Source organism: Sinocyclocheilus grahami, unplaced genomic scaffold, assembly GCF_001515645.1.
Source record: "Sinocyclocheilus grahami isolate Dianchi unplaced genomic scaffold, SAMN03320097.WGS_v1.1 scaffold97.1, whole genome shotgun sequence".
Classification (NCBI taxonomy): Eukaryota; Metazoa; Chordata; class Actinopteri; order Cypriniformes; family Cyprinidae; genus Sinocyclocheilus; species Sinocyclocheilus grahami.
Genome location: NW_015505276.1, coordinates 933,497 through 955,847, shown reverse-complemented (window position 1 = coordinate 955,847; position 22,351 = coordinate 933,497). Strand labels below are relative to the sequence as shown.

The 22,351-nt window shown below is 38.3% G+C and overlaps 1 protein-coding gene across 1 annotated transcript in view; it reads left to right on the top strand.

Annotated features, from left to right (window-relative positions):
- The window catches only part of LOC107587984 (collagen alpha-1(XI) chain-like), a 51,132-nt gene that overhangs the window by 15,549 nt on the left and 13,232 nt on the right, over positions 1 to 22,351 (top strand). Inside the window, exons 5-31 of the mRNA XM_016275968.1 lie at positions 8,047 to 8,169; positions 10,793 to 10,867; positions 11,155 to 11,238; positions 12,819 to 12,875; positions 13,019 to 13,072; positions 13,162 to 13,215; positions 13,437 to 13,490; positions 15,511 to 15,564; positions 15,700 to 15,744; positions 17,264 to 17,317; positions 17,437 to 17,481; positions 17,833 to 17,886; positions 18,209 to 18,253; positions 18,709 to 18,762; positions 19,328 to 19,372; positions 19,589 to 19,642; positions 19,913 to 20,020; positions 20,106 to 20,159; positions 20,445 to 20,498; positions 20,594 to 20,638; positions 20,801 to 20,854; positions 20,946 to 20,990; positions 21,117 to 21,170; positions 21,249 to 21,302; positions 21,707 to 21,760; positions 21,896 to 22,003; positions 22,222 to 22,311. Of these exons, the coding sequence (XP_016131454.1) occupies positions 8,047 to 8,169; positions 10,793 to 10,867; positions 11,155 to 11,238; positions 12,819 to 12,875; positions 13,019 to 13,072; positions 13,162 to 13,215; positions 13,437 to 13,490; positions 15,511 to 15,564; positions 15,700 to 15,744; positions 17,264 to 17,317; positions 17,437 to 17,481; positions 17,833 to 17,886; positions 18,209 to 18,253; positions 18,709 to 18,762; positions 19,328 to 19,372; positions 19,589 to 19,642; positions 19,913 to 20,020; positions 20,106 to 20,159; positions 20,445 to 20,498; positions 20,594 to 20,638; positions 20,801 to 20,854; positions 20,946 to 20,990; positions 21,117 to 21,170; positions 21,249 to 21,302; positions 21,707 to 21,760; positions 21,896 to 22,003; positions 22,222 to 22,311 (1,671 nt within the window). The remainder of the gene's footprint in view (positions 1 to 8,046; positions 8,170 to 10,792; positions 10,868 to 11,154; positions 11,239 to 12,818; positions 12,876 to 13,018; positions 13,073 to 13,161; positions 13,216 to 13,436; positions 13,491 to 15,510; positions 15,565 to 15,699; positions 15,745 to 17,263; positions 17,318 to 17,436; positions 17,482 to 17,832; positions 17,887 to 18,208; positions 18,254 to 18,708; positions 18,763 to 19,327; positions 19,373 to 19,588; positions 19,643 to 19,912; positions 20,021 to 20,105; positions 20,160 to 20,444; positions 20,499 to 20,593; positions 20,639 to 20,800; positions 20,855 to 20,945; positions 20,991 to 21,116; positions 21,171 to 21,248; positions 21,303 to 21,706; positions 21,761 to 21,895; positions 22,004 to 22,221; positions 22,312 to 22,351) is intronic.

The window sequence follows — 22,351 nt, the reverse complement described above, 5'->3', positions numbered from 1 at the left end:
TATTATACAGTCAATATAATACAATTATACAAATATACAGTCAAACCAAAAATTCAGACACCAGAAATAGTTTTTGATATTTTTTTACTAGTGTGTGCAGGACACTATAGTTCACTTATGTAAGTGAGGATAGCAAAATAAAGTAAACTGTGACATATCATACCCAAACATTCTTCATACAGTGGACTACCAGTAAAATTGAAAAACATTTGGGATCAAAAATTATTCGGACACTTTGACCTGACCATGTTTTGCTTAAGTGTTTTTTCTTTAATTGCCAATGCGAACTTTTTACACCACAGACTGCACAAAGTTAAGCATTGCTTGGTAATACATAATGAATACATAATATAATGATGTAACATATTTTGCAATGTAAGTAATTTGTATTTATTTATTTGCATATTTATTTTTTACATTTTGAATATCGTTTGTGGTTGGGCTGGGATGAAATATGACTCAGACATGTTCTGTGCAGGCTTTGTGAGCCTAATAGGCTTTCTTGTGCTTATTAACGCACCCTCTGTGCTGTAGTTTCATATTCCCCCAACCCTCTTCTCTTCAACTTCTTTACAAATGCTGCAGTATATGCTCATCGTACTCCCCCGTGACTCTCAAACAAACAGCAAACAAGATATTTCTCTAGAGAGGTGACAGGGAATCTCAGATCAGCTTAATTTGCATTCATACAAAATTCATATATATTTTTATGCCTCTGCTTTGCTTTAATGGAATACGCAGTGGCAGTCTGTTTGTTTTATGTTTAATTGAACAGTTTGAAATAGAGTGGATCAGAGACAGTTGTCTGGGCTGCTAAAGTTGGGGTCTTGTCTCCACAAAGAGGGATAAACAGGTGCTGTTCAGGCTTGTTTCCACTTCTAGAGAATACCTGAGAGTACCACCCTGCTCACCTGTAAATTAGTGCTGTCCGAATGAGCACACATTCACTTTTTTTTTAAGATGACCTTTTACTCTGTCTATTTTTGGAGCTATCTCAAATATTTAATTAAAAAAATAAAACCTGTTGTTGAGGAGTGTGTATTTCCAAAGCCTTTTAATTAGAATGCTCATTGTGTTTCAGTTCTGTTTTTTCCAAGCATCAACACACCTTAAAGCAGTGATGGGCAAACTTGGCCCTTCCAGGCCACTCTCCTGCAGAGATTTGATCCAACCCTGATATGACTCACCTGCCTGTAGCCTTCTAGTAGTCTTGAAGACAATGATTAGCTGGTTCAGGTGTGTTTGATTAGGGTTGGAGCTAACCTCTGAAGGAAAGGGGCCTGGAAGGGCCAAGTTTGCCCACCCCTGCCTTAAAGGGATAGTTTGGGATTTTATGTTTTACTCACCCTCACTTCAAACTAGTATGACTTTCTTTACATCAGGGGTGCCCAACCCTGGTTCTGGAGATCTACCTTCCTGCAGAGTTCAGTTCCAACCCTGATCAAACACACCTGTCTGTAATTATCAAGTGCTCCTTCAGACCCTAATTAGTTGGTTCAAGTGTGTTTGATCAGGGTTGGCGCTAAACTCTGCAGGAAGGTAGATCTCCAGGACCAGGGTTGGGCCCCCCTGGTTTACATCATACACCATTGTTTTTCAATACCACGACTGAGGTGCCCTTGAGCAAGGCACCGAACCCCCAACTGCTCCCCGGGCGCCGCAGCATAAATGGCTGCCCACTGCTCCGGGTGTGTGTTCACGGTTTGTGTGTGTTCACTGCTGTGTGTGTGCACTTTGGATGGGTAAATGCAGAGCACTAATTCCGAGTATGGGTCACCATACTTGGCCACATGTCACGTCACTTTTTCACTTTTATAATGAAAGTGACAAAATGACAAAACAAAATGTCTAAGTCTTGAAGTCGTGCTACAACAGAAACTGGAGTTGTTATTTAATGAGAAAGAGCTAACAATGTCAGATTTCTTCCAAAACTAATCAAATTCTGGGCGATCCTGTTCTCAAAACTTGAATGATTAATTCATGAATCAGATCCCATTCAATCATTGATTCAATCCAGTTGAAGTGGTTAACAGCTAGTGGTTAATAGTGGAAGATAAACAGTGTGTATGGACCTAAATTTAAGACTGTTTTACACCAAAAGCTATCAGTTTGGAACTGCTTTTATTTTTATATTGCTTTTGTGTCATTAAATGGAAAAATGTCTAGCACGTTATTCAAGATGAATCTTTCTGCGTACCACAGAAGAAAGAAAGTCAAACAGGTTTGGAAAGGCATAAGGGTAAGAAATTGATGACAAAATTGTCATTTTTTGAAGAACTATTCCACTACGCTGACTTCTTGTCCATTATCAGTACTGCAAAGAGCCAAAGGGCATCTTTTCAAAATTGTGGAGTTTTCTTGAGCTCCAACATTTGATACATTTTGGGTATTTGGTTTCATTGTGCAGCGTGTTTGGGTTCATATCTGCCTATGTGACTCTTTTGGTGTTTATACTATATAACATTCAGATGAGAAAGTTGATAAGTTTGAACAAGCACTGCAACTCCATGACTAATCTCTTGTTTCTTGTGCTTGATGGTTCTGGCTAGATGTAGAGTAGAGTTGAAGTCCCATCACTGCTCTTGGCTGTATCCTTATTCTTAAGTGTGCTGGACTTCTGGCACGAGGAGGGGTTGCACTGCAAAGCACCCTCAGGACGTCAACTAACATTCTGGCCAGTGTGGTTTTATATATTGTACGCCACAGAAATACTCAGAGGGAATGCTATTGTCAGTCTAATGGACATTTAAGGGTCCACTCTCTGCTTCCACCAAAAAAAACCCAGATGTTTCTTTAGGTCCAATGTAGCACACGCCACATGTTCTCCAGCCGCCCACTGCAATAACTTTACCTCCCCAACTCCACCCATCCAATACCGCTGTTTGCCTTTAGCTGTTTTAGATGAAATGCCACCCAGAGACACACAATACCCATCCCATTCCATTCCATATGTCCCAAAATCCAGCCCAAAACAATGTCCCATTGTTAACAAATCCTGTTAAGAGCAAGAAACTATCTGTGGAGCTTCCTTCAATATGATTGTGTCTAAAACCTTAAAAATTCTGTCTTTTCAGGCAAAGAGTCATCAGGGTGCATCCCAATCCCAAGGTTTACGTGATATCCTGTCTACTAAGATGTCTCCATCTGGTCGATTTTTAATGGCAGCATAGATATTTCATTCACTGTTTGTAATATCTCACAATCTGGTGGTTAATAAAAAATAACATCTTTACCCTAGTGAAAAATAAATATACTAAAATGTATTTGAAATACATTTATTTGTACTGTTGGTATACAAAACTGTTATACTTAAAGCCTGCTAAATTGGAACAACTAATTTTGTGCTTAATGCACTTTAATTGTGCAGATGTAGTGCTGAGGTCCAACTAAAGATATACTGAAGTATATTTGATGGTGCTAAAGTGGAACTATTGAAAGTATACTCCAGGAACACTTAAAATATATTGCATTTAAAGAGCGATATTATTCAAAAATCATACAATCCTCATCAATAGTGATATTAAAAAACATTTTAGTCTTAATATTAAGAAATGTGCATTGTGCACAAGTAGTACTCCAAATAATGTTTAATTATAATTTTTATATCAGCAAGTCTTGAGCAATATGTCAGTTAATATGTTAATAGATCTGAACGATACTTAGTATGAAATAAATGTATTTTAAATATGTGACCCTGGAGCACAAAACCAGCCATAAGTAGCACAGGTATATTTGTAACAATACCTAACAATACATTGTATGGGTCAAAATTATCGATTTTTCTTTTATGCCAAAAATTATTAGGATATTAAGTAAAGATCATGTTCCATAAAGATATTTTGTAAATTTCCTACAATTTCCTAAATATATCACTTACTTAATTTTTGATTAGTAATATGCATAGCTAAGAACTTCATTTGGACAACTTTAAAGGCGATTTTCTCAATATTTAAAATTTTTTTTGCACCCTCAATTTCCAGATTTTCAAATAGTTGTGTCTCGGCTAAATATTGTCCACCCTCAGGACGTCAACTAACATTCTGGCCAGTGTGGTTTTATATATTGTACGCCACAGAAATACTCAGAGGGAATGCTATTGTCAGTCTAATGGACATTTAAGGGTCCACTCTCTGCTTCCACCAAAAAAAACCCAGATGTTTCTTTAGGTCCAATGTAGCACACGCCACATGTTCTCCAGCCGCCCACTGCAATAACTTTACCTCCCCAACTCCACCCATCCAATACCGCTGTTTGCCTTTAGCTGTTTTAGATGAAATGCCACCCAGAGACACACAATACCCATCCCATTCCATTCCATATGTCCCAAAATCCAGCCCAAAACAATGTCCCATTGTTAACAAATCCTGTTAAGAGCAAGAAACTATCTGTGGAGCTTCCTTCAATATGATTGTGTCTAAAACCTTAAAAATTCTGTCTTTTCAGGCAAAGAGTCATCAGGGTGCATCCCAATCCCAAGGTTTACGTGATATCCTGTCTACTAAGATGTCTCCATCTGGTCGATTTTTAATGGCAGCATAGATATTTCATTCACTGTTTGTAATATCTCACAATCTGGTGGTTAATAAAAAATAACATCTTTACCCTAGTGAAAAATAAATATACTAAAATGTATTTGAAATACATTTATTTGTACTGTTGGTATACAAAACTGTTATACTTAAAGCCTGCTAAATTGGAACAACTAATTTTGTGCTTAATGCACTTTAATTGTGCAGATGTAGTGCTGAGGTCCAACTAAAGATATACTGAAGTATATTTGATGGTGCTAAAGTGGAACTATTGAAAGTATACTCCAGGAACACTTAAAATATATTGCATTTAAAGAGCGATATTATTCAAAAATCATACAATCCTCATCAATAGTGATATTAAAAAACATTTTAGTCTTAATATTAAGAAATGTGCATTGTGCACAAGTAGTACTCCAAATAATGTTTAATTATAATTTTTATATCAGCAAGTCTTGAGCAATATGTCAGTTAATATGTTAATAGATCTGAACGATACTTAGTATGAAATAAATGTATTTTAAATATGTGACCCTGGAGCACAAAACCAGCCATAAGTAGCACAGGTATATTTGTAACAATACCTAACAATACATTGTATGGGTCAAAATTATCGATTTTTCTTTTATGCCAAAAATTATTAGGATATTAAGTAAAGATCATGTTCCATAAAGATATTTTGTAAATTTCCTACAATTTCCTAAATATATCACTTACTTAATTTTTGATTAGTAATATGCATAGCTAAGAACTTCATTTGGACAACTTTAAAGGCGATTTTCTCAATATTTAAAATTTTTTTTGCACCCTCAATTTCCAGATTTTCAAATAGTTGTGTCTCGGCTAAATATTGTCCTATTCTAACAAACCATACATCAATGGAAAGCTTATTTGTTGTTCTTCTTCTTTTTTTTATTTTTATCAATTTAATTTTCATTAGGTACATTTTTTTCCAAATTGATGATTCAGTTCAGTTCCTACCAGGAAACAATATTTTAGTGATTAAATATTCACTTTAATGACTAAAATATTCACAAGCTAACCAGACATGACATGATAATGGTGCCTTGAAGAAAGTTTCCTTAAATAAATGTGTCAAGTCATTGACTGTCTGGGCAGCAAGGCCTTTAGTTTAGTTTAGTGCGGCATATCATCTCTATTTGTGGCATGATTAAGAGTCTGTTCCACGTCTTGTGCTTTAAAAGAAAAGAAACAAATCTCATCCTCCTTCGTTCTGCTTTTCAGAACAACCGTGATGATGAATGATGACAAATTCCCCTCATTTGTCTTTCTCTCGGGATCCACTCCCCACTCAGTCTAATGCTTCCAAAAGAGCTGCATCTGTGTCAGTGTGATCTGGGTGAGGCTGGTACTGGGGGATGTGTAAATTCGACCCAATCTGAGGCCAGTTCCCAGGCCCTGGATTGAGGGGGAATCCAGAGGGTTTATATTCCGGTCCAAATCTCTCAGCGTGGGAGAGCTGCTCGGGAGCCTGGGGACTATGATCAGGGCTAATGCGTCTATTGCTGCCAGATTCTTACAAATTGCTAAAGAGCTGAGGAAGTCTTTCTGAACTAGAGAACTGAACTAGAACACACACACACAAAACAAACAGCAGATTATTCACATCTTTAGTTACTTCTAGGATTTTTTTTTGTCAGTTTGAGTTTCTGCTTAGAAGATGCAGATAAGATCCATAATATCCAGTTCGTGTCTGGTCCACTGATACTAAATGGTTGGTTAAAAGCATGCAGAAACAAAACTGTGTCAACAGGCTTGTTGAGTCCTTGAGTTGTCAAGCATGAGGCTCTAATTTCAGCCGACAGATAGAGAGAAGCGAACACTCGTAGGATCAGTGGAGTGTAATTAGTTGGCTAGGTATACTGATTTATTTTCTTTTTAAGATTCAACATATGTCAGATTAGTGTGAGAAATGTTGTGGTTTGGCTGTACTCTACTGCTGAATGAGTTTGTGTGGTATCTTGGGTATTGCCCGTTTTTGACCTCTTGTTCTTCCTCCCACTGATGTACTGGCAAGACCCCAGCGATGAGTCAAAGATTCTCCATTGGCCTTATGATGAAAGGTCTCTTTATTGTGAATATATATGTGCTCTGTGCTAATGTCTGAAAATAAGGCTAAGTCTAAATAATTTAATGGAATTATGGCTGCCTTTCAGTAGGGGGCGTTCTCTCCTATGGTATTGCATCTTGATTTCAAATATGCAAAAGGTCTTAAAGATATTTTCAGTTAAGTATTCAGTATGGATTTGAGCATTTCTTAACATTTATAATGTATTGATCACATAGCAACCATGCTTACAGGTGTTTGTGTGTATGTGTGTACAGCTATTTTACATACATTTTGTTATTTACATATATCTGTCCAGATTTTAGAGATCCATTTTATACCAAGCATCCTATGATATACAATCTTTAATATAATTATTTGAAAATGTAGTATAGATACTGCTTGCGAAACATTTTATTCTGTCAGAATACATTTTTGAAGCTACTTTTGCAGCCAGATTGTAATTTTTATTTAAAGGAATTAGTGGATTAAGAGGATAAAGTGATTTCATATTTTTATTTGCTTTATAAAGAGATATCGAGAATAAATTAAAAAAATAGAGATAGAACTATATATATTTAAAATATTGCATTTGATCTACTTGCAAATAATATTTTTATTTTAAAACATGTGCACACAATCACTCTTAATCACGTACTTAATATGTTAAAAATGACTCCATAATCACATTTAATTATGAATTACATTAATCATGCATGATGTAGGCTATTTTCCATTCAAAATAGTAAAATTTGACAAAAATACATCATGTTACAGGATATATTCTGTCTTACCTTGCACTATTTCACCATTAAAACATAAGCATTGTGTTGGAATTGATGAGAGTGCTGTGCTGTCCACTTCAGTGTCTATTGTGGTTATAGTACTAACCCCTTGGTTAGGGCCTGATTTCAATCTTGGGTGCAACATGCTCAGAGATGTGTAGTGATTTTAAAAACGTGCATCCTATGCGCTGGGACTAGCACTACATTGCTGCCCATTACAATGCCTTAATTTCTCAGTGGGCTGATGCTGGCACAAGTTTAGTAACAGGGACTGCGGTCAAATACATAGTCTTTTAGCTGAAATGGCAGCTCTGTAATAGCAATATAGGAGTGAATTTATGAACAATTTATTGAACCATTTTAAAAAGTTAGAAAATATATTTTTGAAATGAAGATTGTTTTTCCTGTAGCATAAACTCTTATTTGCAGTGTGCTTCCAAAATGCCTAATGCGATATGCAAATAAAATACATTCCACAAGTTTTACCCCGATTTCATCAGTGTTACACAAGTTGTTTTTCATCTTAAATTACTTTTCTGCTTTACATCAGCATGTCCTCCTGTTATACAGTGTTAAACGGGGTTTTATTTCTCTTTGATCACTGGAATTTCACCAGTACCGTGAATATTACCGAATCAATGAGAGCGTTATATGTGTGTTACAGGGTGAGATCCAGCAGCTCTTGCTCGTGGATGATCCTCAGGCTGCGGCTGACTACTGCCAAGATTACATTCCTGATTGTGACAGCCCTTTGCCCTACAGTACCCAGAGTCTGGCTCCTGAAGAGGTTAGTGATTTCTCTGTGAGCTTGGCTCCCCATGTAGTCAAAAAAGCTTATTGTCTCCTTTTCTTGTTATTTCCGTCTGATTTATTTTACATCTATATGACATCTTGTTTTTCCGCCCAGATGTGTTGGTCCATTCAGTTCGTCTTGTATTATTCTCCAGACTCCTCATGTTTTAGCATTTAAGTATCATGTGCGAACAGAGAAAGAAACACTTGTTTTCCCAATGAACTTTGAGCAACCAGCCTAGCCATTTTCCAGAAAATTGCAGAACTTTATGAAGACATAATTTGTTCCAGCTCAGCCAAAAATGTCTTCCTCTTTTTGCAAGAGCCCTGTCAAAACTTTCTTTGAGTGGCTGAGCCGCCTTGGCTTCTCAATTCCACATTTACATTTATCTGTTTGCACTTTTTACTGTTCTGGCTTCTGGGCTCGGCTCCCAGAGCACTCATCTGAGCCAGCCAATAAACAACACAGGCATGCATAGGAATAAAATAGCTTTTTGCTTTGTGCAAAAGCACTAACACACTGTTAGTTCTAGGATTTGACCAATATATTTATATATATTTAAACAACTAAAATATTTGATTTTATATATATATATATATATATATATTTTTTTTTATTTATGACAAATATTTTAGTTGTTTAAATGTACAACTGCAGATGTGCATAAATTATTTCAGTCGTTTTCTTTTTTATTTCTGCTTTTTAACACAATAATAGCTAAATCATTAGACTGCAACAATAAAATATTCAAATATGAATATTTAAATAATAATAATAATAATAATAATGTAGGGCTGTTTAGCTCAGCGGTAACATAAAAAAATCTCATTCTCCACTGATGGACTTATACAAATTAATACAAATACATTGATGAATTTAATCTGATTAAATAATACAGTATAATATATGTAATATTACATCAAATAAATTACCAGAGATTTGGGGCCAGTAAGGTTTTATTTTATAAAGAAATTAATAAATGTATTCTGCAAGGATACAATAAATAACAGTGAAAATAACAGTAAATATATTTGTAATGTTGCAAAAGATTTCTATTTCAAATAAGTGTTGTTCTTTTGAATTCTCTGTTCATTTAAGCATCCTGAAAAAAATCATGCGCATATTTCATTCAGGCTTTGGCATAGAGTTACACTTTTATTTGTTGACTTGGCACGCTTTACAGATTGAAACTAAAAGATGTGCACCAAGACAGAATGAAAAACAGGACTGTGTCTAACATAAATCCATTTTCATGCATCTTTTTGATACATTTTACCTCCGACAGCTCTGATAGATGTAGGTTTTGCTGTATGAATCAAGCTTCTGCTGAGGTAAAACTCAGATGCCAATATCAGTGTGCCAAGTTTGCTCACCCTTCCTTTCATGCTGTTATGGCTGCCACCAGAACATACGGCTTTTTGTGCTGACATCTCCTGTTGTAGATAAAACCACCTACCCCACACTCACCAGCTCAGCAGTATTTATGCCTTCAAGCCGGCTTTGTAACCAGAACGTTTCTATAACCTGCACCTGTTAATTGCGTTAACATTTTAATTAGTCAACAGTGACCTGGAGATCTGAAGCACAGTGAGGCCAGAGACATATTCTATGCAAGTACACAAATGCTGTTGCAAATGCTTGGCCAGCATATTGCAAGTGCAGAGTCACATTTACATACTTAAAGGATAAGTAAACTTCCAGAATAAGAATTGCCTTATAATTTACTCATGTCCTCATAATCAGCAGACCCACATGACCCGGCTTGAACCTCAAGTCTAGGACACACAGGACACATCCTGGGGATCGGGGGGATGATTGGACTCGTGTGCAGATGGAACAAACCTCACCAATGACTCAGAGCCCCTCGAAGGGACCACCAACCTCTACCGAGACCATAGGCATCAGGGGAGCCATGACTCATCTGATAGTTTGACCTAATTTGCGCTGGAAAGTGTGTCTGTTCTTGTAGCGTGACTCACTCTTTACACACGATCCCTTAGCAGGGTAAGACAGACTGCAGACTTCCAACTGCAGTAAAGAGCCTGAATTCATCATTTACCTCTGACAGTAGGGATGAAGATAGATCATTCTTTTGTCTGCGCTCAGTTTAGCGCCTCTGGCCGGTTGTGAATCAACTACTCTGAGGTGTCAGCTTCACAAAAGAGTTGAGTTTTAGTAAAAACATCAGACTAGGCTGAGAAAACGCATTCGCTTGAGATGTAAGCTCTTTTTGACCTCATATATCTATAGAGGTCTTATAACATTGAGTGAAAGGCAAAGGAACATGTTCTAGCCGCAGGTTTTATCTTTTCTTTCGAAGGTTGAAGTTCTGTGTTGTTGTTGAGAGAGGACTGTTGACTGACAGCTTTGATTAGCTGAGCTCTTAAATGTTTTACACCAGGCAAATGAGTACAGTAGGATTTGAGGCAACACACAAAAAAATAATTAGGTGTTAGACTGCATTTAGGAAACAAGCCAATGGATAGGGAATAAACGAAGAACGCTGTTGCTCATGCAATTGTTTTGTCAAGTAAGTACTGCTGACACAATTATGCACACATGCATGTACAGAAATGCTCCATCAATGAATTGATCTAATTGTCTCTCCTCCCGCAAGGGTCCTGAGGGACGTCCAGGGCTGCCTGGCGCTGATGGGATACCGGGTCCTCCAGGCACTTTGCTTATGTTACCCGTAAGATGAAGTCATTCCTTCACTAACACATTTAAACCACTTGGATCTCATTAGCTGGAGTTGTTTGCCAGAGAAAAATAATAAAAATTTTACCTCACACAACATGAGGACTGGGCCTCAGTAGCATGTTTTGGCCACATGGTGGAGCTGTGATATTATCAGACTTAATGGCATCCAGTATATTTCCATTTAATTGTGTGCTTAACATGTTAAAATGTATATCTTTAATAGTGAGTTACTTAATGTACATACATTATATAGTTAGTAATCTCTCTTTTTGCACTCAGTTCCAGTATGGAGGAGACTCTCAGAAGGGGCCTGTGATATCGGCTCAAGAGGCGCAGGCTCAAGCCATCTTACAACAGACCAAAGTAAGACAACGAATGATTTGAACAAACCACTAACACCAAAAATATTACAATTTGGGACGCACTGTAACGCATCCTGTATTGTATGTCTGATACAGACATGAATGATACCTAGAAATTACAGTATATTGCTTTGTGAGGAGAGGTGTCTGTTAGTTTTTAAGATTTGTGATATTTGGCTATGCAGAAGATAAAATAAGTGGAAGAATCCAATAAACATGCAAAGCCATACCATTTTGGTTTACTTAAAAATGTGCTCCATATGGTTTCATATTGTTCATGTCTCTTAGTTCACCAGAGATTGCAATTTAATCAAATATACAGTAAAATAGAGTTAAAAAGTACATATTTTGAATATTATTATATTATTGTAAAATATTAATACAATGTAAAATAATTATTTTCTATTATATATTCTATAACTATTAATGTAATTTATTCCTGTGATGATAAAGCTGAATTTTCAGCAGCCATTATTTTAGTCTTCAATGTCACACGATCCATCAAAAATCATTCTAATATGCTGATTACAGTTGTGCTACTTAATTTTTTTAGGGGGGAAAACTGTGACAGCCTTTGCTAAATAGAAAGTTAAAAATATGTGTCTTTACTGTCACGTTTGATAAATCGATGTGCCTTTGCTGAATAAAAGTTTTTATTTCACCAAAAACATTTGAAAGTGAAAAAGTGAAAGTAACGTGTGGCCGAGTATGGTGTCCCATACTCGGAATTTGTGCTCTGCATTTAAATTTGTGCTCTGCATTTAACCCATCCAAGTGCACACACACAGTAGTGAACACACACACACACACACCATGAACATGCACCCGGAGCAGTGGGCAGCCATATTGCTGCGGTGCCCGGGGAGCAGTTGGGGGTTCGGTGCCTTGCTCAAGGGTCTCACCTCAGTCGTGGTATTGAGGGTGTGGCACCCCCCACCTACAATCCCTGCTGGACCTGAGACTCAAACCCACGACTTTCAGGTTACAAGTCCGACTCTCGATCCATTAAGCCACGACTGTCCCAGTTGTTGTAAAATAAACACAGAGCGAGCCAGCCAGGAGTCAAACCTAGAATCTTCTGATCTGTAGACAGACGCGTTATCCATTGTGCCACTGGCCCACCGGCGTAGTTGTTTTACATTTAAAATATAATTTAGTATGACTGAATTTACCTGACTTCATTAAGTTTAAATATATATTTTTAAATTTTTTAAGAAATAGCTTACTAAGGAAAACAACTCTTTCATTTTATTATTGTTATTTGTATTATTATTTTTTTTTTTACTGTGCACTTACACATAAAAACTGCTCAGATCTCTTGGCAGCAACCTACAACACCCTAGCATTTCACACGGCATCTTCAGAAATTGTAAAAATCTAGATGTTGTGTAATACTGAACAGTTTTACAGTATATTATACAAATAAGCAGTTGTTTATAATCTATGCTCAGCTTAAAGCCCGATTTGAGAATAGGTCATTTTGGACAACATAGTAATGTTGCAAATTCAAGTACAAATGTAGGTTAAGGATGAGGAGAAATGTGACTTTTTCTGTTTGTTTTTATTTTTCTTTGCTTCTAGCTATCATTGAAGGGCCCTCCAGGTCCATTAGGTCTCACCGGGAGGCCGGGCCCAGTGGTGAGAAATCTTTGTCATTACTTTTCCAGTTTATTTCAGACTTTTTTTTTTTAGCACAGCCTATGCGATCTACTTTAAATTCAGATTGTTTTTTTGGGGGGTTGAATGGATACTTTCTGTCTTTGAAAATGTGTTTGTTCCAGGGTCTACCAGGTCCCAGTGGACTAAAAGGGGACAGTGGAGAGCCTGGGCATGCGGTGAGGACATTTTCTTTTGATATTCCCTCTTTACATTCAATAGCTTTTAAAATTAGCTCTCTCTCTGTTTCTCATTCCTCTCTTTTAAGGGCCCACGTGGGTTGCCAGGTCCTGCTGGTCTTAATGGGAAACCAGGGAAAAGGGTAAGACTGAACATCTAACACGCAGTGTAAGAAAATCAATGGATGAGTGATCAAAGTTCAAGTCTGATCCATTTAATTAACCTCATCATGAATATGAATTGGGCGATAACAGTTTCTATATTGATGTGCTGTGTTTTTTGCTTCATGAATATTGCATAAAGCAGAGCACAGTGGTGCATAGAATATGATGACGAAGTGGTATTCTGTGTTTCACCTTGCAGGGTCGATCAGGGGCAGATGGAGGTCGAGGGGCTCCCGGAGAGACAGGAGCAAAGGTGATTCACCATATAGTCCCAATAGGACAGGCCATGCACAATAATAAGGGCTGTGGCTGTATTCCACCATTTATATCAGCTTTCTCTGTGATTCGAGTTTCTTCCCTGTGTTTACACATCTGACTTTAACCTATGATAATCAGGCAGTCATTACTACTATTGCTCATACTTATGTTAGGGGTTTGAACAACCACCCTAATGCTAAATATTAAACCTCAGTACATATCTCATTTTAAATTGCAAGAGGCAATAAACTCCTTAGCAACTGCATAGCAATGCCCTAGCAACCAACCACAAAAGAGGCTTTTAGCAACCATCGACAAAAAGCCAGTAAGATTTTTCCACTGGCTTTTGGATTATTGCAAAACATAAGCTCTGTGACCAACCAAAGTTAATGAGTCCTACACATTTTGTTAATCAAGATAATCGTCACAATTTAACACAACTTATATAAGCCTATATAAAACTAATATAGTGTGAGTTAGAATAGTTCATGGTTATAAACACAATGAAAATGGACTAGTGAGTAGGCAAGCCTTCCTTAATGTTCTCGAAACTTCTGTACTGGTGTTAATTTTGTCAGCCATTTTTAATTTAGACTTAGTCTTAGTCTTAGTCCTGTGTAAAATGTGCTTTTTAGTTATTATCTTATTTAGTCAACCTTGTCCTGTTTTTATTTAGTCAAGTTTTAGTCGACTAAATGTCTGATAATTTTAGTCTAGTTTTAGTCAATGAAAACTCAGTCACACTTTCTAATGGAATATATATATATATATATATATATATATATATATATATATATATATATATATATATATATATATATATATATATTTATACAGTATAATTGCAATATTGTTGATGAATTTGTTGTTACATTTCAGGCATTGCACTTTGATCAATAAACACAAATCAATAGAAATAGAATGTCGACTTGCATGGTTTATTTTACCTCATCTAGTGTACTGATTTACTGAAGGCTATTTAATATATAAAGTATTATCTGTCTACATTATGAAAACTGGTAAAAACAAACAAAAAAGAGCAAGTGTGTGCGCATGGTTGTCAGATTGTAAAATTAACATTAACATTAATGTCTTTTTAACAGAGAAGCTCTAATGGCTCGTTTCCACTGAGCGATATGGTTCGGTACAGTACAGTACAGTACGCAATTATTTCCGTTACCACTGTCAGAAGTTGTGAATGGTACCAAAATAGCAAACCGTACCGCACCACTTTTTTGGTACCCTTCCATTGGGGTACCTACCACAGCAAAGGGTACCAAAAGGGTGGAGCTAAACTCACTGCAGAACGTTGATTGGTTGACTAGAATCGTCACTTTTGCGTGATACAAGGGGATAAAGCACCCTTCCCTCGTTCCACTTTGCTGTCCATGAGTGTTGGGCTTATTTACATCAGAGTGCGCAAACACAAAAAAATATAACCCTGTATTTTATAATTTTATATTTTCACACAGACAATAGCCGTTTCTCAATATGCGTTCTTGTGGACTTATGAAACGTCATTGCCCAAAAACACGCGTAATTTTCTAAATATTATTATTATTGTGTCATGAAGTGTAGTTTTAAGAGTATTTCAGGCGAGAATGTAATTGTTTAAAACTCAAATCTGTGGTTTATTTATAAAGATAGCACCTATTTGAAAATTTGCTATGCCAATTTCGGAGCTCCAGGCGATCACCGGGCGCTCAGTGCTCATGTATCCGCATAGAGCAGTCTTAGCTCGGCTAGTCCTTCCGATATTTGCCAAGATCACAGATGTGGCTCTGGAACAGGTGGCTTGGCCGGTGTACAAAGACCAAGACTGACAAAAACAAAACACACACGCACACACACACACACACACACTAGAGGAAAGAGGAGGTTTACACACATGTTCGCATACACATTAGCACAGATGTGCATAAACCAGCTGTAATCTTTAGTGATATACTGTTCGATCATTAACACACTTGACCTTCATAACGTTAATAGGAGTTTCTGATTGTTTTTCTGTACAGGGGCTAAGAGGACTTGTGGGGCCAAGAGGGCCACCTGGCTCACTTGGGCAGCAGGTAAGACAATTGCCCATCCATCATATTTACATAATGGCTAGTTTTCATGCACAACATGAATAGAGGTGCTGTGGTGTTACTGAAATGTTTAACTGCTGCGTTTTTGTGAAACAAAACATTGTGTTTTGCTTTTAGGGAATTCAAGGCGTCGATGGTGTTCAAGGGGCAAAGGGCAACTTGGTGGGTCTATTATGAAGTTTCCCATGCATGTATTACACAATGTCTGCAGACTAATAAATCCCAGAATAGAGCATTGGGAGGTTTAGTATGGTTGTTCAAAACAACATGTCAGATATAACTATTGAGAAATAACCCATAGAGGGTCTGTTGCACTGGCAGACAGGGTAACAGATCCCTTGAGAACTGCAGAGCAAAGTAACTTCAAGCCTGCATCCTTTCAATTGACATATGCTGCCGTTAAGTCATGTTGTAATGATAGTATTTACAAGATGATTGCAAATGAATGACACCACAATGGTTTAATCACTAGTGGGAACTCGAGATTTTCTGAAATATATATATAAGAAATATATTTCTTTTTTCAGAGTTGGGGGTGTGTCAATTAAAGAATCACAAGAGAAGCTAATTGATATTGGTTATAATTAAAGGAGTTAAAAACAACTTAAGCTTTATTGACAACATCTGTGGCTTTGGACTCATTCCACAGTTTTTACAAAGAAATGTGTTGACAGAAATGCACTTACAATGAAAGTATATGGATATGTTGGCCATTACCCATATGGGTAAGTCTCTCATTCTCAGTGTGTAACTCTCAACACATTATTTGTTGTTTTTACAAACTGTGGGTTGTTTTTGTCCTGTTGGTTTAGATTTTAGTTTGTATGCACTTTGTGTACTGTTGATTAAAATCAGCTATAAAGCTCGACAGAAAATACTACTCATTTAGCCAGTTTATGAGGCAACAACCCAGCACAACAAAAATATATTTCCCATGGTTCTCAGTGACAGCTGAAGAGAGCTAAAACGCATACTTAAAGGGTTAGTTCACCAAAAAATGAAAATTATGTCATTACTCACCCTCACGTTGTTCCAAACCTGTAAGACCTCCATTCATCTTCGGAACACAAATTAAGATATGTTTGATGAATTCTGAGAGCTGTCTGACCCTCCCATAGACAGCAATGTAATTACCATGATCAAGGTCCAGAAACGTAGCAAGGACATCGGTAAAATAATCCATGTGACATCAGGCGTTCAACCGTCATTTTATGAAGCTACGAGAATACTTTTTGTACGTTTCTGGACCTTGATCGTGGTAATTACATTGCTATCTATGGGAGGGTCAGAGAGCTCTCAGAATTCATCAAAAATATTTTAATTTGTGTTCCGAAGATGAACGGAGGCCTTATAGGTTTAGAACGACATGAGGGCGAGTAATTAATGACAGAATTTTAATTTTTGGGTGAACTATCCCTTTAAAGCACCAATAATGCAGATCCTTTGCCCTTGATTTTGTGGTACTAGACAAACAAATCTGTTTAAAAAAGTTAAATAAAGAAATAAAAATTAAATAACCCACAATGTCCATTTTAAATAACTTGAACGCACACAGTCATAATTAGACTTCCAAACCAAGTAGAAACTTCCCAGGAGGACTTGAGGATATCCTAAACTAATGTCTTTAAAAATATTATTATCATTACCACACAAAACTGATTACTTTTTCACCATTTTACAGGGACCACCTGGTGAGCCTGGACCTCCAGGTCAACAGGGGAACCCAGGCATACAGGTATACATCTATCTACACTCCAGTACAGTGTATTGAAGCCATGCCAGCAATGCAAATGTGCACTGTTAGAACGAAACAAACACTTTTGCCTTTGAATGAAGAATTATGTTGTTTTTCAGGGCTTCCCTGGTCCACAGGGGCCTATAGGCCTGCCAGGAGAGAAGGTAAACTCTACAAGTCTTGCTTTATTTATGTTTTAACCGAAATAACTCACTGACCTTTGACCCCTTAGTAGATGAGCGTTTGAAAAGAAGCGTTGAGTGTGGGCGAGTGAGCATCTTAGTGCATGTGCTTTTATTCAGATTTCCATATGAATCTAGACAGATTATCAATAGCGAAACCTCACATACACACGCACACACATCTTCTTTCAAATATACCTAAGCACATTATGGATATTGATTGCAGTTAACAAGCTGGGCATGCTGGGTATAAAGAAGGTTTTGGTTTGTGGTTTGGTTCAGAGGATTTAATATTGAGTGTGTGTGTGTTTATTTGTGCTTTTTTTCAAACAGGGCCCTGAGGGCAAACCTGGAATGCAGGGCCTTCCTGGGATTGATGGTCCTCCAGTAAGTACTGTTCTCCAAAACTACCACAGGACTGAATTTTAATTTGTTTTATTTATTAAGCATCTCTACCAGCCAGCAGGGGACACTATGGCGCATACATACAGACACATACACATTGGCGAATTTCATCCTCTATCACAGATGTTCCCAATAAATCTTCACAGCATAATTCTCATGCACAGAATGCTGAAAAAGTGATGATGCAGAGTCCTTAGTTCAAGCCTGGCCTTTGTGTTGGCTCATTAGCTCTCTCACAGAAACAGGATGTCCCCTAATCAGCCTCCTGTCATGCTAACACCTGGTTATCCTGTTCAAATCACAGGGTCATCCTGGAAGAGAGGGACCCCCTGGGGAGAAAGGACACCAGGTGGGTTACAATCACACACACACACATTGCTGCTCCACTGACCTGAATAAGCGGTGAAAATTTGAAGAGGAAACAGAGAGAGCCAAGAGTCTAAATGCGCCACCACGCAGAAAAGCGCTGCCCTGTTCATGGTCCACTCTTTCTGAAGCCTTTTGTTACAGGCGCTCCAGCTGCAGTCGCTAAATTATCACCGTTCACAAAGCATAACGGCGTGCTTTTATGTGTGCGCTATCGCAGTAATTGCACACCTGAATCAAGCCATCGCCATTGTGCAGTCATTGTTTCGTTTTCACCGATGTACCCTTGTGCTGCGTCATCATCACCAAGCATTCATGCTAACGCATTGTCGTTGGCACATATGGGCCGCAATAGTTTAATCGTAGATAAATGACAGGGTATTGTTAGTGCAGTGCTTTCCCCTTCACAAAACTAACATTGTCTCTTTTTCTATTCAGGGTTTATCAGGAGCACAAGGGCCGGTTGGATATCCCGGGCCCCGTGGAGTCAAGGTGAGCAGTTTTGAGATCGCAGCTTGTATGGTTAGCTCCAAAGCCACTCAAAGACATCCTGTCTAGGAAGGCAGACTTTTGATTGACAGTCCGACTGTGGGTGAATGGCAGACAACTGGCTCAGGTAGACCAGTTTAATTCTCCCTGGTAAAAACCTTGACAGTGCGCAGCACTCATGATGGACAGTCGAAAACACAACAAGGAGGAAAACGAAACCTGTCTGGGCTTGTTTGTATGGAAGTGTGTGATGCCTTCAGCATGTGGTCAAGGAATAAAAAATGGATTTATCCCGATACCACATAAATCTACTCTGAAGGTGTCATCCAGATTATTATCGTCTGTGTCTATATTCTGTCACAATGGTGTTTTTATCTGTTGCTGTATGTCTGACCTCCAGTATTTTGTAAGCCGTGACTTTTATTACTTTAAACAGTCAGTGCTGGTATTCATGTCAAGACATCGTATCTGAGATTCTGCCTTTCAGGTGAATGTTTCCTACCTGAGGTTTGGAGATGTGCATAGATCCCTGCGCCACACACTGATATATTTTGTTATTTTCTAACAGGGCGCAGATGGGGTGAGGGGACTGAAGGGTAGCAAGGGGGAGAAGGTAAGAGAAAAAACATAATCCACTTGTTTTCGCATTACAAAGGCAAGGGAAGAGAAGACGCATTCAGTTATCAATGTAGTGATAAAGCACAGTGCTTTATCACAGGATGTATGATTTTCTCGGCTTCTTGAGTGCATCTATGTTTTCATGCTGCACATGTATGTGGAGGATTTTCAAGGTAATTCTGGCTAATTTAATTTTTTTTGTCTGTTACAGGGTGAAGAAGGTTTCCCAGGGGCCAAGGGTGACATGGGCATCAAAGGAGATAGAGTGAGTCTTTCTATTCAGCCCGAATAATGTGCTTGTTAAAACAAACATCATTATTGCTTAAAAGTGTTTCATTGGATTAAGTATTAAACTACAATGTTTGAGTGGTCCCACACTGTTTGTGCTATTGATGCAAGTTACACTTCATATCATGCAGCTTGTTGAGGAAAGGTATTTTGCCCAAAACATACAAAAAACGGTGGTAACCACTCTCAGTTTCTTCAGAAAATGTATATTTTTTTGATGGCATAACTTGTGTGTGTGTATGCTCAGGGTGATAATGGGGCTCCTGGAAGTCATGGTGAAGATGGACCAGAAGGGCCGAAGGGTCAGTCAGGATCCCTGGGAGAGGCTGGATCTGCGGGCATTGCTGGAGAAAAGGTAATTGCTGCTTCTACTGGGTGTTGTTTATATTCCAATTATTTTTGTTTGCCTTTATTTTCCTGACTTCTCATTCTATGTGTAGGGCAAACTTGGTGTTCCAGGATTGCCTGGATATCCCGGCAGGCAAGGCTCAAAGGTAAAGCATTATCATTGAAATAACAATAACCTTATTTTTTTTTACTGAAATGTGAAAGCCGCAGGTCTCAGTCATGGTATATTAATATTTCAAGATTAAATTTTTACTGAGGATGATTAATGGCCATTTAGAGGCTGTTTTATTAATAGCTTATCTGAAACTACAATTATTATTTAGCTTATTTATGGTCATGGGACTTCAGAGGTTAATTTGTGGTTAATTAAATGTAGAGGTTGATTAATGAATGGAAAGTGGTAATTGATTAACCTTCGTGTCGGTCCACAGGGATCAGTGGGCTTTCCTGGAACAGCTGGGGTGGAAGGAGAGAAAGGAAAGAGGGTAAGAGGCCGGTGCAATGGTACAGCAGTCGATGAACTACACATACCCTGCTGCATCAATGTCTGTGTGCTCATTTTTATATGCGTTCTTTACAGGGTTCTGCTGGACAGGCTGGTCCCGATGGTGAAAGAGGTCCAAATGTAAGTCTTAAGCATGCTCATGAAAAGTAAAACCTCTGTTGTATTACTAAAAACACATACAGGGATTATTAAAGGAGCAGTCGATAATAATTGATTGAACTATTGTTTTAATCATGCAACCTTTATAAGCATATTTATGTGTTTGCTTCCTGTTGTTTGTAGGGTGCACGTGGGGGAAGAGGAGCAAGAGGACCGACAGGAAACCCTGGAGCCAAGGTAAGAAATCCATCCTATAGATTCCCTTTTAAAAGGTGGTCCTGTATGTGTTTAAATTCATGTGACGTCCCTTTCTTTGTCTTATGCACAGGGCTCTGCTGGTCATGACGGCCCACAAGGTGCCGCAGGAGAGAGAGTATGTGTTATCTATTACAATTCTCCTCATATTACACGGTCAATCTACCAGACTAATGTGAGATTTCACATTTCTTTTCATTGCTGGAGATAAATGAATAACAGTGTTTCTTCCGCTCTGCTTCAGGGCCCTCAAGGTCCACAAGGACGCGATGGAGAAGCCGGGCCAAAGGGACCAAACGTAAGTGACCAGCAAAGAAAGAAAACTCTTTGAGAGAATGAAAGGATATCTCTAACGTTTTTTGTCCTTTATTTTAAGGGCCCTCCAGGAAAGGACGGGTTGCCAGGTCATCCAGGCCAACGGGGAGAGCCGGTGAGTCAGTCCATATTTTAAAAAGAATCGTTTCAGAGAAAGGGAACCACGGTCATGTCCCAAATGGTGCGATTGATGTGGACTGGTGACATATTTGATGTGACTTGTGAGCAGCCTTCTGAATTGTTAAATGACAAATAAGACCACTGTATATCCCACTTGTCATTTAATTACTCACAAGTGCTTTTAAGAGCCACTATTTGCCCTTAGTACTGAGCTAGTGCAGACTTCACAGTGAACTACTACCTGACATTTTATATAGCATCACATCATGAGGACAGCATTTGGGACAGGGCCCATCTTGGGCTTTAAATTAATTTCCATAACTAGATACACTGAATAGTAATTAGTTGTTTTATAAGCAGTGGGAAAAACCATTTTCACATTCAAGTTTTTTCATACAGGGATTTCAAGGAAAGACTGGATCCCCTGGGCCTGCTGGAGTGGTTGGCCCACAGGTAAATCGATCACACAGGCTTGGATGAACAATGCCTTCCTGCTTCATGGTCTTCGCTCAGTTCCATGAGGCTATGCAACATTTATGAATGTTTGATCTGATCTAATAAAGCTGTCTCACTTATCTTCTATTCCAGGGAAAGACTGGGGAGACTGGCCCCACCGGTGACAGGGGACATCCGGGTGCCCCAGGACCTCCTGGAGAGCAAGGTCTACCAGGAGTCACAGGCAAAGAGGGAGCCAAGGTTAGATATCAGCCTTAAAATCATCATCATCATCATGTAACACACCAAACACATTCATCTAGTTATAAGTTATCATTACACTCCATATGTTTCTGCTCATTCAATATGAATAGAGCTCCCAGCATGGCTCAGTGCCTATAAAGAGTGATGGATGACTCCTAATGAGTGAGAGAGTTGTGGAAACATAGATCCATCTTTCTGTGTTCTCTGGTCTCCAGGGAGATCCAGGCCCTGCAGGGCTGCCCGGGAAGAGTGGTCCTGCTGGACGTCATGGATTCAGAGGAGAAAGAGGCTTACCTGGCACTCCGGTAACATACCTCAGCACATCTGAGAGGATATCTTCTTATA